Source organism: Prionailurus bengalensis, chromosome B1 (assembly GCF_016509475.1).
Source record: "Prionailurus bengalensis isolate Pbe53 chromosome B1, Fcat_Pben_1.1_paternal_pri, whole genome shotgun sequence".
Taxonomy (NCBI): Eukaryota; Metazoa; Chordata; class Mammalia; order Carnivora; family Felidae; genus Prionailurus; species Prionailurus bengalensis.
In genome coordinates, this window is record NC_057344.1 from 27,223,060 (window position 1) to 27,240,152 (window position 17,093).

At 39.2% G+C, this 17,093-nt stretch overlaps 1 protein-coding gene across 2 annotated transcripts in view; it reads left to right on the top strand.

Moving 5' to 3' along the window:
• Positions 1-17,093, top strand: part of TNKS (tankyrase) — a 215,720-nt gene that overhangs the window by 177,910 nt on the left and 20,717 nt on the right. For both annotated transcript variants that reach the window (XM_043560611.1, XM_043560620.1), the window contains exons 18-22: positions 2,593-2,781; positions 5,817-6,054; positions 6,660-6,742; positions 14,891-15,011; positions 16,231-16,328. In XM_043560611.1, the coding sequence (XP_043416546.1) occupies positions 2,593-2,781; positions 5,817-6,054; positions 6,660-6,742; positions 14,891-15,011; positions 16,231-16,328 (729 nt within the window). The remainder of the gene's footprint in view (positions 1-2,592; positions 2,782-5,816; positions 6,055-6,659; positions 6,743-14,890; positions 15,012-16,230; positions 16,329-17,093) is intronic.

Here is a 17,093-nt window from a genome sequence, read left to right on the forward strand (position 1 = left end):
TTTTTAAATATTTATTATTTTTGAGAGAAAGAGAGACAGAGAAACAGAGCACAAGCAGGGAGGGGCAGAGAGAGAGGGAGACACAGAATCTGAAGCAGGCTCCAGGCTCCGATCTGTCAACATAGAGCCCGATGCAGGGCTCGAACTCACGAACCATGAGATCATGACCTGAGCTGAAGTCGGATGCTCAACCGACTGAGCCACCCAGGTGCCCCATTGTTTTGTTTTGTTTTGTTTTGTTTTGTTTTGTTTTGTTTTAAGTAATTTGGATAATACCACAGTTGGTACCTATTTTTATCTTTTGTGTTAGAATCAGTTTTATAATGATGATGTATCATTCCTAATCCCAAAAGGATCACAAAACATAGCTTGTTCTCAGACGCCCTAGTGTCATGATGTTCCTTTACTCCTATTTTGTTTCTTGTACTCTCAGAGCAAATGCAATAGTGTCCTTAGAAGTTATTTGGTCTGGGGCACCTGGGTGGCTCAGTCAGTTAAGTGTCCGACTTCAGCTCATGTCATGATCTCACGGTTCAGGAGTTCGAGCCCTGTGTCGGGCTCTATGCTGACAGCTCGGAGCCTGGAGCCTGCTTCAGATTCTGTGCCTCCCTCTTTGTCTTCCCCTCCCTTGCTCACGCTGTCTCTCTCTCAAAAATAAACATTAAAAAAAATTTTTTTTAATAAAAATGTTATTTCATTTGTATTTTCCTAATAAATTTTCTTCTCTTTATTTTCTGAAACTATTTTCCTGAAATAATAAGTACTTGTATTATCTTTAAAAAGCTTTAATATTACCTCAGAAAAAGTGTCTGTTCTTTTTGAGGTGAGTGTCTTCAGGAGAGCAAAAGGCTGTCATACAGAAAATATGAAGAAGGGTGGCCTAAATCTCATCTTGGGATATTTCTGTTTCTACCTTCCCCATCTCTTCTCATTCTCACGAAAGTTTCTGATAATTGAATATACTGCAGCATGAGTCAGAATTTTAGTCTCAACAGATAATGTGCTTCTGAGTTAATTATTAAAAGTGATCAAGTTATGCCAGGAAATGTATCCATAAAGAACACAAATGTGCCAATTGCACAGAATTATAGAATATTGGAGTTGAAATGGGTTTCAAAAATGCATTCTTTAGTGGTAGGTAACCAAACTAAGCATCCCTAAATATGTTTATAAGAATAAGGTTATTTTTATTATTCTCAAAGCCCAATCATTGAATCAATATTACTGTTGCATAATTGCTTATCTGAAGCTTATTTTATGAGGACTTTTGGGAAGAAACAAACTTTATGCTATGTAGAACTTAACTATTTGAGAGAAACTGCTCTCCTTGAAACTTTCTCCTACGTTGCCTTGCGCAGTCCTGCCTCTTTATAGTTCTTTCGTCCTCAGTGCCTCTTTTGTCTCCTCTGGGGACCCTTCGCCCACTCTCCTTTCCCCAAATGTTGTTCTCTCAAGGCTTTATCCCCCTTGAAATCATCTTTCTGAATCCCTTTTCTTAGTGAGTTCATTTATCACCTGGCTGCAGCTATCAGCTAGACATTTTGTTTTGCAGACTTGCCCGGGGCCCCTACCCCCAGGGCCAGGCGCATAGTAGGTGTTCACCAATGTGTGCTTGTTGGGGGAGGTGGTGGGAGAGCGTTAAGTGAGTGAATAAACAGACCCTTATCTGTGCTCCAGCCGTTTGTGTCAGGCCATTTACAGAACATCATTACTTTGATATTTTACCTCAAAAACTACTTACCCCAAGTGAACTTTAACTTTCTTACAGTTTCATTCCCACTTAAACTGCTCAGTTTCTGTTAACAGTTCCAATTCTGTTTTTTAAATCTTCTAGACAAATTTTGCAAAAAGAGAGGTAGTCGTCTTTGACTTGTCTCTCACTTTCTTTCTCTGTAGTTAATGTCTTTTTAAAACCCAGTAGTTTTTCCTTCACAGTTTCTCAAATGTAGCTCTTCTTTTCTATTCTTCCTCTGTCATAGTTCGGGATCTGAGCACCTCACGCCGTTTTGTCAGTTAACGCGTCTGCTGCTGACATTTCCCCCACCCTCGAGTCATTTTGGACATGACAGACTAAGTTTTGTAAAAAGTCATTTTGTTATGTTACATTACCTTTCCCAAAGGCTGAAGAGAGAACACGGAGAATCGTTGAGACGCGTATTTCAATAAATAGATCAGATTGCAGTGGCTAGAAGGGAAATAGGAACATAAAAGAAGCAAGTAAGAACACGTGTTTGAAAGGTTTGACAGACTAGACCTTTAGTAGGAGGCGTGGAGTCAGGTAATAGTTGCATTTCGTGTGTTCGTTTTTAAAATAGACCTGACCGTGTTGAAAGGCTGAATAAAAAATGTTAAAAGCCCCTGGGAAGAGTCACCAGGTAAAGGAGTGATTGCGGAATTGAGCTTCTGTGGGCGAGAAAAGACGGGAGTCCAAAATACAGGAGTGGGCTACGTAGGCCTTTTTTAATAGAAGAAACTTCTATGAAGGATGAGAATAGAGATACAGAGGGAATGAAATGTTAAATAAAACAAGCGTACCTGATGGAGCTTCACCAATCTCATTCTTCACTCTTCACATCCTTTGTTTTTCCTCAGCACGTGGACATAGCGGCATTGCTGATAAAATACAACACGTGTGTAAATGCAACAGACAAGTGGGCGTTTACTCCTCTTCATGAAGCAGCCCAGAAAGGAAGGACACAGTTATGTGCCCTACTCCTAGCACATGGTGCAGATCCAACTATGAAGAACCAGGAAGGCCAGACACCTTTAGATCTGGCGACGGTGAGTCTTCATTCTGAGTTATTTAGTATTGCTTCAAATTTATACTTTCGGGGCGCCTGGGTGGCTCAGTCAGTTAACTGTCCAGCTTCAGCTCAGGTCATGATCTCACGGTTTGTGGGTTCGAGCCCCGTGTCAGCCTCTTTGCCGACAGCACAGAGCCTGGAGCCTGCTTCGGATTCTGTGTCTCCCCGTCTCTCTGCCCCCTGCCCTGCTCGCACTCTGTCTACTCTCTCTCTCTCAAAATTAAATAATGTTAAAAAAAATTTTTTTGATTAAAGAAAAACTAAATTTATACTTTCAGAGATGACTTTAAGTTACAGAGCTGGGGCGCCTGGGTGGCTCAGTCAGTTAAGCATCTGACTCTTGATTTCAGCTCAGGCCATGATCTCAGGGTCATGAGATCAGTCCCCATGGAGGGCTCTGCACTGACAATGCAGACAGAGCCTGCTTGGGAGTCTCTCTCCCTGTCTCTCTGCCCCTCCCCCGTGCGTGCTGTCCTCTCTCTCTCTAAATAAATAAATGAATACTTTTAAAAAATTTGCAGCAGCAGGTTTACCTTAGTGGTGCATATTTCACTTAGAATAAGAACAAATTTCCTTCCTTCTGAATTTTTTAAATGTGTATTTTTTATATAATTCAGAACTCTATTAAGGCAAGCTAAGCAGTACACTAACTTAACTCTTTTTGCCATGCCTAACAGGGAGGGAAAACAATCCTAGAAGAACATACCGTATATCCTCAGAGAATTGCGTTAGTAAAATATCTTCTACCTTTTACATTTGGCATATTGTTCAGTAACAACTGATGTTCATGATCATTTACCTGAGACTATGAAAGAGTCCAAGAAAAATTACCTTCTAGGCAGTATATTATTTTTCCGAAGATGGAAAAGTAAATTAATATGCACAATAATTTATAATTTTTTAACCTGAAGTACTTTTCCAAGCCACATCCTGTTTCATACATCTATTGCTGAGTAACAGACCACTTCAAAACACTTAGTAGCTTAACCAAAACTGAGTGAGTGGAGTAAAACGGTGATTTATTATTCCTCACGGTTCCGTGGGTCGGCGGCTCAGCGAGGCAGTGATACGTGCACCTGCCTTCAGCCAGGACCTCGGCTGAGCTGTGGGGTCTGGGGCGGCCGTTCATCCTACAGGGCCTCTCTCCACGGAGCCCCTCCTGAGTCAGTAGTCCAACCTGACCTTTTTTTACAGCATGGAGACGCCTTCTAGGAGAGAAGTCGAAGCTGCCATTTCTGTTAAAGCCTGACTAAAAGCCTCAAACATTACTCCCTCTATGTTCTCTTGGTCACAGAAACCCGCGGGGCAACCCAGATTTAATGGAAGGGAAATAGATGCCACCTCTTGATGGGAAGAGCGGCACACGGAGGAGGGAATTAATGGCTTTCTGTTTTTGGAGGCTCCTACGTAGTCTCACAGCAGTTGTGCCTAACTGTGAAGTTAACAAATAAGCTGGCCAAATTAAAGTGGCATCCTTGTAAAATGTCTCCAGATTAAAGAGGGGCCCCTGGGTGGCTCAGTCGGTGAAGCGTCCGACCTCAGCTCAGGTCATGATCTCACAATTCGTGGGTAAGAGCCCCGCGTTGGGCTCTGTGCTGAGAGCTTGGAGCCTGCTTGGAATTTTCCCTCACCCTCTCTCTGCCCCTCCCCCACTCATGCTCTGTCTCTCTCAAAAATAAACAAACATTAAAAAAATAGTCTCCAGATTTTAATTATACGTTAAATTATTAAGTGTGCACTAAATAATGCACAATGAATAAAAATCATCGTTGTTATTTAAACAGTATACAAAAACATACTGTAAGTATAGAAACTCCTTCTAAAGAAAAGATTCAGAATTAACACTCTGCAACAGGTTCTTTTTTTAAAAAAATGTTTTTAAGGTTTATTTATTTTTTGAGAGAGAGAGACAGAGTGCAAAGGGAGGGGAAGGGGCAGAGAGAAAGGGAGACACAGAATCCGAAGCAGGCTCCAGGCTCTGAGCTGTCAGCACAGAGCCCGACATGAGGCTCAAACCCACAAACAGATCATGACCTGAGCCGAAGTTGGATGCTCAACTGACTGAGCCACTCAGGAGCCCCCAACGGGTTCTTTTTTAAATGAGAGATGAGGGGCATCTGGGTAGCTCAGTTGGTTGAGCATCCAACTCTGCATTTCAGCTCAGGTCATGAAATCAAACCCTCAGTCGGGCTCTGCGCTGACAGCATAGAGCCTGCTTAAGATTCTCTCTCCCCCTGTCTCTCTGCCCCTCCACCGCTCACCTGTGCATGCTCGCTCGCTCTCTCTCTCAAAAAAAAAAAAAAAGATGAACTTCTCCTTTAAATACTTGTGTGATTGTGTGATCAGTATGAACAGCTGTATGCACATGTAGTGTTAAAAAACATTCCAGAAGTCAACATAGTCTACATTCTACACTCTTAGACTTTTTTTCATAGTTAACTCTCGTATATGTGGATGTGTATGTAGCGAGAACATTTAAGATCTATTCTCAGCATATTTCAAGTATATAATACAGTTTTATTAACTGAGGTCACCAAGTTGTACATCAGATCTTCAAAAGATGAAATATTTTTTTAAAAATTATACAGGGATTCCAGGTCTACCTGTAGAAACTGCTGGGACTTAAATATGGAGAACAAACTGAGGGTTACTGGAGGGGTTGTGGGAGGGGGGATGGGCTAAATGGGTAGGGGGCACTAAGGAATCTACTCCTGAAATCATTGTTGCCCTATATGCTAAGTAATTTGGGTGTAAATTTTAAAAAATAAAAGAGAAAATTAAAAAAAAAAAAAAAGAAAAGAAACTGCTGGGACTTTTTGGAGCCAGGGGCTGGAAACAAATGATCAAAAACCAATAGGCAATAATGAGGCACTTGCCGAAGACTAATTTCAGAATGCATTTTGTCCTTAATGAAAAACTTACTGTTTTAAAATATAGTATTTTTGTGTGTGTGTGTGTGTGTTTGTTTTTTGTTTTTTTGTTTTTTTGTTTTTTTTGTATTACTCTTTTTAGGCTGACGACATCAGAGCTTTGCTGATAGATGCCATGCCCCCGGAGGCCTTACCTACCTGTTTTAAACCTCAGGCCACCGTAGTGAGTGCCTCTCTGATCTCACCAGCATCCACCCCCTCCTGCCTGTCTGCTGCCAGCAGCATCGATAACCTCACTGGCCCTTTAGCGGAACTGGCCGTAGGAGGAGCGGCCAACACAGGGGATGGAGCAGCGGGCGCAGAAAGGAAGGAGGGAGAAGGCGAGTATACTTGTGAATGCGTGTTTGGTTTTGGGCTTTTTAAATGAATAGATTTCACTTACCTCTCTTAGTAAGTATTGAACACCTATCTTAAAGACATCCTGTCTGTGAGTCTTCGTGTACACACCAGTTTATAAGATCTGTCTTCATAGACTAAATCTTTCGACATCAATCTTGTTCTTACTTACATATATTCCAGTATACCCACTTTTAGCCATGATATTTCATTTAACTACTGGTGAGTCTTATTATTGAAATTATATAAAAAAAAAAACCTGAAAGATGTTTAAGGAGTGGAAACTGAAACAATAACTGGTAAATTCGATTTTTAATTCCAGCTATTAAGTATTTCACTAAAAGCATTAGATTATAATATTACGATTAATGTAAATGCTACTGATAAGATAAATTCTTCTTTTACTTCTCTGCCAAATTCAGAGATAACCTGAAGTGTCTGAATTAAATTTATGTATTCTGGATTATTTTTACGCTGTATAAAATCATCTGCACAGCCAAGGGTGTCAGAGTCATGGCTTTCAATAAATACTGTAACTTCCTTTAGATTGATCAACTGCTTTCTGAAAACTTCAATGTGTTTCTTTTAGTTGCGGGTCTTGACATGAATATCAGCCAATTCCTGAAAAGCCTTGGTCTTGAACACCTTCGGGACATCTTTGAAACAGAACAGGTAAGCTCTCATATGTAGCTGAGTCTTTTTTATTAAAAAGTAATAGCTATTAATTGCTATTCTTTGTTTCTTTTTTACTTCTTAATCACTTAGTCAATACGTGAAAACTCATCAAATTTCTAAAGAAGCCAGGGGAACCCAGTGTTTTATTATTCTCCCCAAAATTGTCTAATAGATGGTGGGAGTTATTAACTGTTATTTTGTTATAAACCGTTTGACTCTATATGTTTTATTACATGTCAAAACTTGGGCCATGAAACCACCTCGGAAGAGTGTTTTCAAAATCTTCTTTCATTATTTTGTTTCCAAAAAGTGTTGTTCCTTATTCATCTCGATATATTACTGTTGTGACTTGACTCCACTTAAAACCAATGACAAATTTTATATTAGCAAAATCTTCACAAAGCACTTATCTGTTAAATTTGGAAAGCAAAATAATTCTTAGATAAGTGTACCTTTTTAAAATTGCCTCTTTAGGAAATTTCTGTTGTCCAGTTGAGTCCAAAATAATGTTGAACCTAAACTTGGCCACACATTCATAGACCTGTCCTATTTTCACATACATCTTACATGTATATGAAGGTCTTAATATGAGGTCATCATTAGGGTATTTATGAATTAAGACCCTTCTGTTTGTCATTCTGCTTTTATACAGGATAATGAGTTTTTAACTTATCAATGATTTTATTACCAGAATCAGTGTTAAATATTGAATAATAAGTTGTTCCTGAGTTTAAATTGACTGTTAGTTGCTACTGTATGTAGAATCTTAAAATGGGAAAGGTGTTTAGAGATCATTAAGTCACTTTCCCAGATCCTACATAGGAATTACTCTTTTAACATCCATGTGGGAAGATGATTTATTACACTTTGGGGAAGTGTAATAAAACGCTTGTAATTTAAAGTGTGCCCAAATCTGCCCCTGTGTATAATCCATTAATTTTATGTTTACATTTACCTTGTTTTGCATAGAAATCTAATTTCTAGTCTACTTAACGTATTAGTTTCATAGGGCTGTTACAGGAAATTACCTCAAACTTGGTGGCTTAAACAACAGAAACTTATTCCCTGGCAATTCTGGAAGCCTGAAGTTCAAAGTCAAGTCGTTTTTTATTTTTTGTTTTTTAGTATTTATTTTTGAGAGAGAGAGAGAGAGAGACGGGCAGGGAGGGGCATACACACACACACACACACACACACACACACACACACACAGAATCTGAAGCAGGCTCCAGGGTCTGAGCTGCCAACACAGAGTCTGATGCGGGGCTTGAACTCACGAACCGTGAGATCATGACCTGAGCCAAAGTCGGACGCTTAACCGACTGAGCCACCCAGGTGTCCCCAAAATCAAGTTTTTGACAGGTCTGCACTCCCATGCCTCTGCCAGCTTCCAGGCCCCTTTGGCTTATGGCTGCTTTTCTGCAGTGCTTCCATGGGTACCTTGCCTTCTCTGTCAGCCTCCTCCTGTGTATCTTTTAGAAATACGCTTGCACTAGATATAAGGCCTACCTATATAAAACTAGATGATCTCCTCATTTCAAGATTCTTAACTTAGTTACATATGCAAAGACCTAAAAAAAGGTTTCCAAATAGGTCCTTCATAAATTCTGGTAATCAGAATTTACCAGCGCCGCCATTCAGCTCACCACAACATGTTATATAGCCTCTCATATATTTCTAAGACCTAATCAACTTATCATGGACTTAACCCTTCCAGCCACCCACTCTACAAAGCTTCTCCTATTTTAGGATAACTATACGCTTTTTTTTCCCTAGTTATTCTTTATATGTACATAGTTTCCAAATTCTTCACTAGCCTCTTTGCCCCATTCTGGGTTTTTTGTAGGTTTATAGTCAATTAGGAGTTCATTAAAAACACCATTTCTTTTTTTATAGCAGTTATACTGTGAGGATGTTCTAATGTCTTGTCTTTTTTTTTTTAGCTTAACTTCTTTATAGTGCTTATTATGGTTCATCTTTTATGCTCTTATTGATCAAAACAGTTGAGTAGAAATAGCACTGGACTAACAGATCTTGGTTGTGATTATTTTTCCTATTAACTATGTAAATTGGGTAAGGCACTTAACGTATCACTCCCCTTAACTATAAAATAGAACACCTTCAAATGTCCAGACAGTTAAAATTCTCAGTCATGCTGTGCTTCTGTGCCAATTTTTAGAACATGCTTTAATGAAGCACCAGATGTGTCTTTGTCTAGTGGTGAGGACTTTATAAATTTTTTTTAATGTTTATTTATTTTTGAGAGAGACAGAGACAGAATGCGAGTAGGTTAGGGGCAGAGAGAGAGGGAGACACAGAAGCAGAAGCAGGCTCCAGGCTCTGAGCTGTCAGCACAGAGCCCAACGCGGGTCTCGAACCCAGGAGCTGTGAGATCATGACCTGGGCCGAAGTCGGACCCTCAACTGACTGAGCCACCCAGGCACCCCTAGTGGTGAGGACTTTATAAACTTCTGTAGTTACTTTTCCTTTAGCTTCACCTACCATTGATTTACCCTCTGGTTTAAGATTTCTTCTGAGAATATTCTAAACAGTAAGAATGTCTTCCCCTTATTCCCTCCCTGAAGGTATGAAAGCTGTTTTAAAAGCGTTATCTTCTGATAAAGCCAAAAGATATATCTTAATGTATCCCTTCTTCCCAGATCAGACCACAATAACTGTGAAATTTTACACATCTTTGCTTAATAAACCAAAGGCCCTAATTCACACAAATAATTCCAAGTGACTATTTAAAAATTTTCAAAGGATTTCAGTTTCTACTCTTGCGGTTAGTTTGCACATAATCTTGTGTTTTATTTTTTTCTCTTTAACTTTATTCTCTCAGTAACTGATTTCCTATGTCATGGTTATCTCCTTATTGATCATAATACTTTAGTCTGTCCTTTTGACAGCTTATCCTGTTTGGTCTGTTGTATTGTCTTTTGTTCTGAGTAAATGGTTCCATCGATTTTCTTTTTGCCAGAATGATGTCTATATCTTTTTAATTAATATGTTGACTATTCCATTTAATGTATATTGCCCAGCACGGCGCCTTTACCACAGACAAATGATTTTACCTTTCTTTGTATTGAACTGTGTTCGTGTTCTGGCCCAGTCATCAAGCAATCAAATTAATTTTTATTTCCACCGCCAAGTGTTACTTGAGTAGCCTTTAGTTATAGAGTAATTCTGTAACCCTTTCTATAGTTCACCCATAGAATTTTCTCCCATTAACATTCTATATCAGGGTGTGAGTATGTGATTGATGATGGTCGAGATATTTGTGTAGTGAGGGAAGGAGTGGGTATAAACATTATATTCACTTAATTCTTTTCTATTTCTCTTAATCCAGAGAGTTGTTCTGTTTCCTGAGATGTTTTGACACATAAGATCTCAGTGCCTCTGTTCCTGCTCAAGGATACTTCTCTGCCAATGGAGTGGGGAATATAGTTCTTTTACTCCAGTATCAGGAAAACTGCCTTCAGAACATCACAGCCTCACCTCTTATCTTCACAATTATTCTCTCAGAGGTCTCTTAACTAACTTGGCCTGTTTGAACACATATACTTTGCCAAGTAATACATACCCAGGTCTTTTATAGTTAATGAAATATTATACCAGTGTCACTTTCGCCCTTCCTTTATGACGTAGCTTCCTGATTAGAACACTTTTTCTATGAGAAAGGCTGATTTGATTTACACTGCAATTCCTAAACAGAAATGCTATGACTTAGAAGACTTTTTGTGGACATATTTATGGGCAACCTATATATTTTCATGAAAAGTGATCATATAAATTTTTATTTCAAAATCAAAAGACCAAGGAATGGACTCAAGACAATGAATTGTGCACATGATTGTAAAGTTATTTCTGCTCCGACCTGTATCCTTTTAAGCCTAAGTAAAAGAAAGGGCTTTTTCATTAAAACTCTACTTTCTTTGTCCAATAAAACTCTACTTTTTCTCTCTCTACCCTAGAGAAAATGAACAGATATTAGAAACAAAAGGCAACCTGCCTAAAATGATGCTTGCTTTATATGCAAGATGATTGCATTGATACATGGATAATCCTTATTTTAAAGATTATAATTTGATTTTTTTAATTGAAGTATAATTGACCTATGGCATTTATTAGTTTCAGGAGTACATCATAGTGGTTTGATATTTTTATACATGATAAAATTATCCCCATGATAAGTCTAGTTACATCTGTCACCATACGAAGTTATTACCATGTTATTGACTATATTCCTTATGCTGTACATTGCATCCCCATGACTTATGTATTTTATAACTGGAGGTTTGCACCTCTTAATCCCTTTCATCTGTTTGCCCAACTCCCCACCCCTACCTCCTCTGGTAACCAAGTTTCCTTCCTATGTCTGTGTGTCTGTTTTTGTTTTCTCTTTTAGATTCAACATATAAGTGAAATCATATATTTGTCTTCCTCTCTCTGACTTATTTCACTTAGCATAATACCCTCTAAGTCCATCCATGTTGTCGTGAATGGGAAGATTTCATTCTTCTTTATGGCTGAGTAATATTGTGTATAAATACACCACACCTGTATCCATTCATCTGTTAATGGACACTTGGGTTACTTCCATATCTTGGCTATTGTAAATAATGCTGCAGTGAACACAGGGGCTCATCTGTCTCTTTGAGTTGGTGTTTTTATTTTCTTTAGATAAATACCCAGAAGTAGAATTGCTGGATGATAGGGTAGTTCTATTTTTAATCTTTTGAGGATCCCCCATACTGCTTTCCACAGTGGCTGCACCAGTTTACATTCCCACCAACAGCAATTCCCTTTTCTCCACATCCTTGCCAACAGTTGTCATTTTTTTTCCTTTTGAAAGTAGCTAGTCTGACAGGTTTGATCAATTTGATTTTAATATGTGCTAGATATATAAATAACTAGTGCAAGAAACTTGTGATTTCCTAGATATAATAAAGTTATTTTTGAAGTGAGTAAAAGATAATTTTCAAAAAATCTATTTCTAATAGTATAAAAGCCCTAAATCTTGGACCAACATATCTAAAACCCATCTAACCTGTCTTATATTGGATATTTACATTTCTTTTATTGATAGGATAATCTCAGATTCACCAATTTTCAGACTTTTGGGATAATCTCTACTCCTATTCCTTTTTTTTTTTTTTTTCGTTAACCATTTCTCTTTACCAGGCCCTGTCCTCTCTTTTTGAAATTTTTCTCTGATCCCTCCCTTCCACTCCACTCCATCTTGACCTTGTTCACACAGTCCCTTTCCCTTCCAAACCCTGCAGAATGCTACCATCCTCCTCGTCAAATACAACTTTGATTGTGTTGTCTGCTGAAACGGCTCCCTAGGAGCTTTTGGATACTGTCTTGACTTGATCTAAAAAGCCCATTAAGATCTATTCCTAGCCTGCTGCTCTATCCATCCCTTCTTTTTTCCTGTGTGTATGTTATATGCTCACCCTCTTGGACTCCAATGCTGAGAATCTCCCAAATGTTCTGTATTCTCTTGTTTTTTCTTTTCCGTACGCTGTTCCCTTTGTCTTAAATACCCTTCCCTTCTTCGACTGATTAGCTCTTGCTTCTTAGCCAAGCTGTTACCTTCTAAGAACCTTTCCTGACCACCTTCTTGTTCCTTCCATCTTTTCCAGCCCTACCTACAGCCTTGATCAAGTAAGAACCTTCCATAGAGTTCCCATAGGATTCCTCCAAAACATTTACCAACCTGTACGGTATTTTAGTGTTTACTTCTCTTCTTGGTAGAGGACATAGCATGAACTTTTGTGATACTACCTTGTTTGTTTACTTGCCCCAGTCCTTTACTACCAATTTGGGACAGTTATTTACCTTTCTGAGCTATAATGGGAAGTTTTAGAATTAAATGCTTAGTTACTTTTTAAGGAAATACCTAGCATATAGAAGGTATTCATTAAATATGTATGAATGAGTGAACAAATGAACAGTAATCTGAATTCCTTAGCTTTATCGTTTCAGGTTTTCCAGTGGCCACTGCCTGATAAGTATGGGGACGAATTGGGTATCATGTAACCCCAAGCAACTAAATGTTATTGTAGCTTTCCAGTCAGCCCTTTGAAGAAATATAGGCAAGGGAAAGACCGATACAATCCATCTCCGCTCTTGCGTGTACTGTTTTTATGACTTCTTTGGGCCTCAGTTTCCTCATGAGTACATCAGTAGTACTTCATAGGTGATTGGGAGGAGGAATTGAGCTATTTATTTTATGGATGGAGCTATATAATCAACAAATATATTAAACATTCTCCGTTTCTTTTCTAGAACCTCATAGAGAGCACTCTATGCTTTGCTGGCCTGGTTTCTGCTTCTTCCAGATATACACAATATGTAGCTATTCAGAAAAGCTTAAGGTTTCTTTGAATTGAAGCTACCACATCGATTGAGATCCTGTTTGTACATCAACTTTATCTGAACCAAAGTTTAGAAGGAAAAACTGAGACATCAGTAATGTAGTCAACCTTGTGCATGGCTTCCAATGCGTATTAAATTACATGTAGCTAAAAATGTACAGGCTCCTATTATGGTGTGAACTATTCTGTCTCCCCGATGTATATTTCAAAACTGTTGCTTTTTAAGAGCTCTGCTCAAAATTTCCTTTTGGTGATTGGAAGCGAATTGCCCGTTTTGTACAATGGAGCAATCATTTCTCAAATGGCCACTTAAGAGCAATATAGTAATTATTTCCAAAGAATGAGTGGTATATGCTTGCTGCACTGAGATCAGACTCATTATAAAATACTTCATTCTGACAATAAAAATCAGCAGAACTCCAGGCTGAATTTGTCAGGGTTTTGTTTTTTTTTTTTTAATGTTATGTATAAGTAAAAAGGTAGAGAATGCTATAGATAGATAAAGCACATCTCATTTGAGTTGGGAAAACGGTATCTCTGAAAGGATTTCTCAGTTTTTCAAGGAAAGAGAAAATTAAAGGCTGATCTTGTAAAGTAGTATCTGCACTGTCAGAGGGCCAGCTTCTTCTGAGCCAGAAAATTGCATGTTCAGCCCCCTAGAAATGTGGTTGCCCACGATTTCATCCTGTGCATTCAGAATTCTGCCACTGGGTGGCGGTAGAGTCACAGTTAACTGTTCGTCCACAGAAGGAAATGGGCGATTTTGAGTCCTGATGGTAGCCAACTAATCATCTCCATTTGCAGGGATGAAGAACCAAAAATTTAAAACCACTATTTTTTACAACAACAGAATGTTAGGCTTCAGGGACTATTCCATCTGGGAATTTAAAGAAAACTTGAAAACTATCTACTCTCTCTTTTCCAAATCAGAATTTTGTATACAGCTTCTACATAAAGTGGTCTGTACTTGAACTAAACACTTCCCATCTGAATCTCACCACTTTCTAAGGCAGCCTTTTCCGGACTTGAATATTTCTTAGCACTGGGAAGTTCTTCTTCATCTTGATATAAATCCCGCTTACCTAAAACTGCTTACTCCTTTTGCTACATTCTGTTTCATTGTGCTAATAAACCTCTCTCCCATTCCCCTACCATTCTTCTCTGCTACCTGCTGGATACTGGGACCTGGTATTTCCCTATTTTATGCTTCTGGTTGTTCTCTCTTATGTCTTGAAGAAAGCAAAAGGTGGTAGAATTAAATAATCAAAAGGAAATACAGCAGTGACCATTTTATATTTGTACAGCATTGTTTCTTCCATTTTAATTCACAGTCGGCTGGAAGCAGAGGGTTTTTCATGTGAGTAAAAAGCTGATAAAGGGCACATGGGGGCTCAGTTGGTTAAGCATCTGACTTTGGCTCAGGTCATGATCTCACGGTTCATGAGTTCAAGTCCCGTATGGGATGAGCGCAAGCCCTGCTTTGGGTGAGCCCCACTTCTCCTCCCTCCCTCTCTCTCTCTCTCTCTCTCTCTCTCTCTCTCTCCCTGCCCCTCATGGGATTCTCTTTCTCTCTGCTGTCACTCGCTTGCACCCTCTCTCTCTCAAAAAAATAAACAAAAAAAAAAAATGATAAAATTATCAAGACAACTTTAAGGTTGTTTTATAAAGGAGACAAAAGAATTTGTTAATTTGGATGGATATTGTATCATTAAAGACCAATGGAAGAACTGAGGAGCAATTAATTTTGTTCCATTTTTTTTAGATTACACTAGATGTACTGGCTGATATGGGTCATGAGGAGTTGAAAGAAATAGGCATCAATGCATATGGACACCGCCATAAATTAATCAAAGGAGTAGAAAGACTCTTAGGTGGACAACAAGGTAAGCTATTCGGAAACAAAACAGTAAAATCTCAGAAGGAACAAGTAAGTTGTCAGGGCTGGCATCTGAGCTCAGGTGGTCTGAACCCAGAGCGCATGCACTCAGCTGGTGTAGCGCCTCCTGCCTGCCCCATCTTAGTTACGGACATGGCTCTCCCCCTCGCTGCTCTAGCTAGCCGTCTACTCGTTCTCTCCTCTCCCCTCTCACTTTATACCCTCAACATCTCTGGAATCTACACTTCTGTCTGCTTCCCACTGCTGTCTCATCTAGTACAGGTCACCTAATCCTGGCCACCGTCAACTGTCTCCTTGACTGTCACAACCGCCTTCCAGCTTATCTCCGACCCTCACCTTTGTCTCCCCTCCAGTACCTGCCCTGCATGTACTCAGAAGACTCTTCTCAAAATGTGTGATCAGATCACTCCATTGCTTAAGACCTTTCAGCAGAATCCTGTTGCTCTTAGGATAAAATCAGACGTTCGTAACATGGCTTTTCATAATCTGACCTTTCTCTCTGACCTCGTCCTGAACGTTTCTCCCCACTCACAGTTGTCAGCTCAGCCTTTTTCCTCCCACCATACTTTGCTGTTACAAGCCTCCTCCTATCTTTCCCCTTTGTCGGCCCCCATTTTTATCATTTTTCTATTTGTTGAAAGTGCTTTTACAATAGGAAAGTAAAGGGAGAAAAGGGAAAAACTTGAATTAGCCACTCTGCAGCCAATAAAATTGCAAGAGCAACATGAAACTGTTAGCAGGTTTTGAACTTAAGTCTCGCTCATTTATCTGCATTAAATTAAGCATGATGAAATGAACAAGAATAATGTATTTTAAACTGATTATAAGTGACCATCTCAAGCCATCTCACAGAGTTATTACAGGATAATTCGTACATTTTAGACCTGACTAGATTGTGATCACAGTGTGTTTCTCTTTTGTATCAGAGATAGCTTCATGTATGTTTATGAATGAATTCAGTTCAACAAAAAATTGTTGAGCCCTGGCTGGAGAACTCTGTAAGAACAGATAAAGTTGATCCCCAAACACATCTCCATTACTGCTCTTGTCTTTGGATGTACTGTTCAATATAACCTTATATATTAGGTTTGAAATTGCAAATAATTGAGACTTCTTCCAAAATGTCAATTATTTATGACAGAGTTTTCCCTAAAATTGAGGCCGAGGAGTGTGGACTTTAACGTATTCATTTTTCTTTCCTACAGGCACCAACCCTTATCTGACTTTTCACTGTGTTAATCAGGGAACTATTTTGCTGGATCTTGCTCCAGAGGATAAGGAATATCAGTCAGTAGAAGAAGAGGTAGTGTACATCAAAATTTTTCATTCTCTCCCTGAAATCTGTGGTTAAGCCTGTTTTTCCAGTAGAGCTAAGTTGGTCTTATAGTGATTTATGATCACTCACCTATTTTCCTGTCTCCCTTAGCCATTATGGTGACATATCGCCCAATTCAGCTAGGACTCGGGATTAGGACTATGCCACAGTGTTTGCACATCTTAATAAGCCTAGGGTTTCCAGTAGGGGGGCCAGAGGTGTCTTTTCATCCTAGAGGCTTTCCTGAAGCTATACAAGAGCCCTACCAGAACTGTTTTCTTCCAGTGTTAAAATGCTACCTAAGAATGATAGGGAGTGAGAATCTTGCCTCACGAATAGCAAAGATCCTCTTGTTTTCACTTTCATGCAAAGTTATAAAATGTGATTATAAGACAGTACACCTAATGTTCGTGTGTGCTTATGAAATCTGCCTCATAACTCGAGTCACCTTTTATCTCTTCGGTCACTGTGTGAAAGCACCGTGGTGAGGCTGATGGATGCCCCTCTTGCTTGACAGATGCCATAGAGATTCCCCCTCTACCGCTGGGTCATGGCTCATTTCTTACACCTAATAAACACAGTGCCAGTGGTATTGTCACAGTAAAGAAGCTGCCTAACCAATTCCGTTATTTTGCAGAGGAAGGCATGCCTTCGTATTTGTCTCTGTTTGTTTTCTGCCTTTTAATCAGTGCTCACATTATTCCCATCCCAGGAAGTTCAGGACCATTATTACCTCAGGGTGGTCTTTCAGCT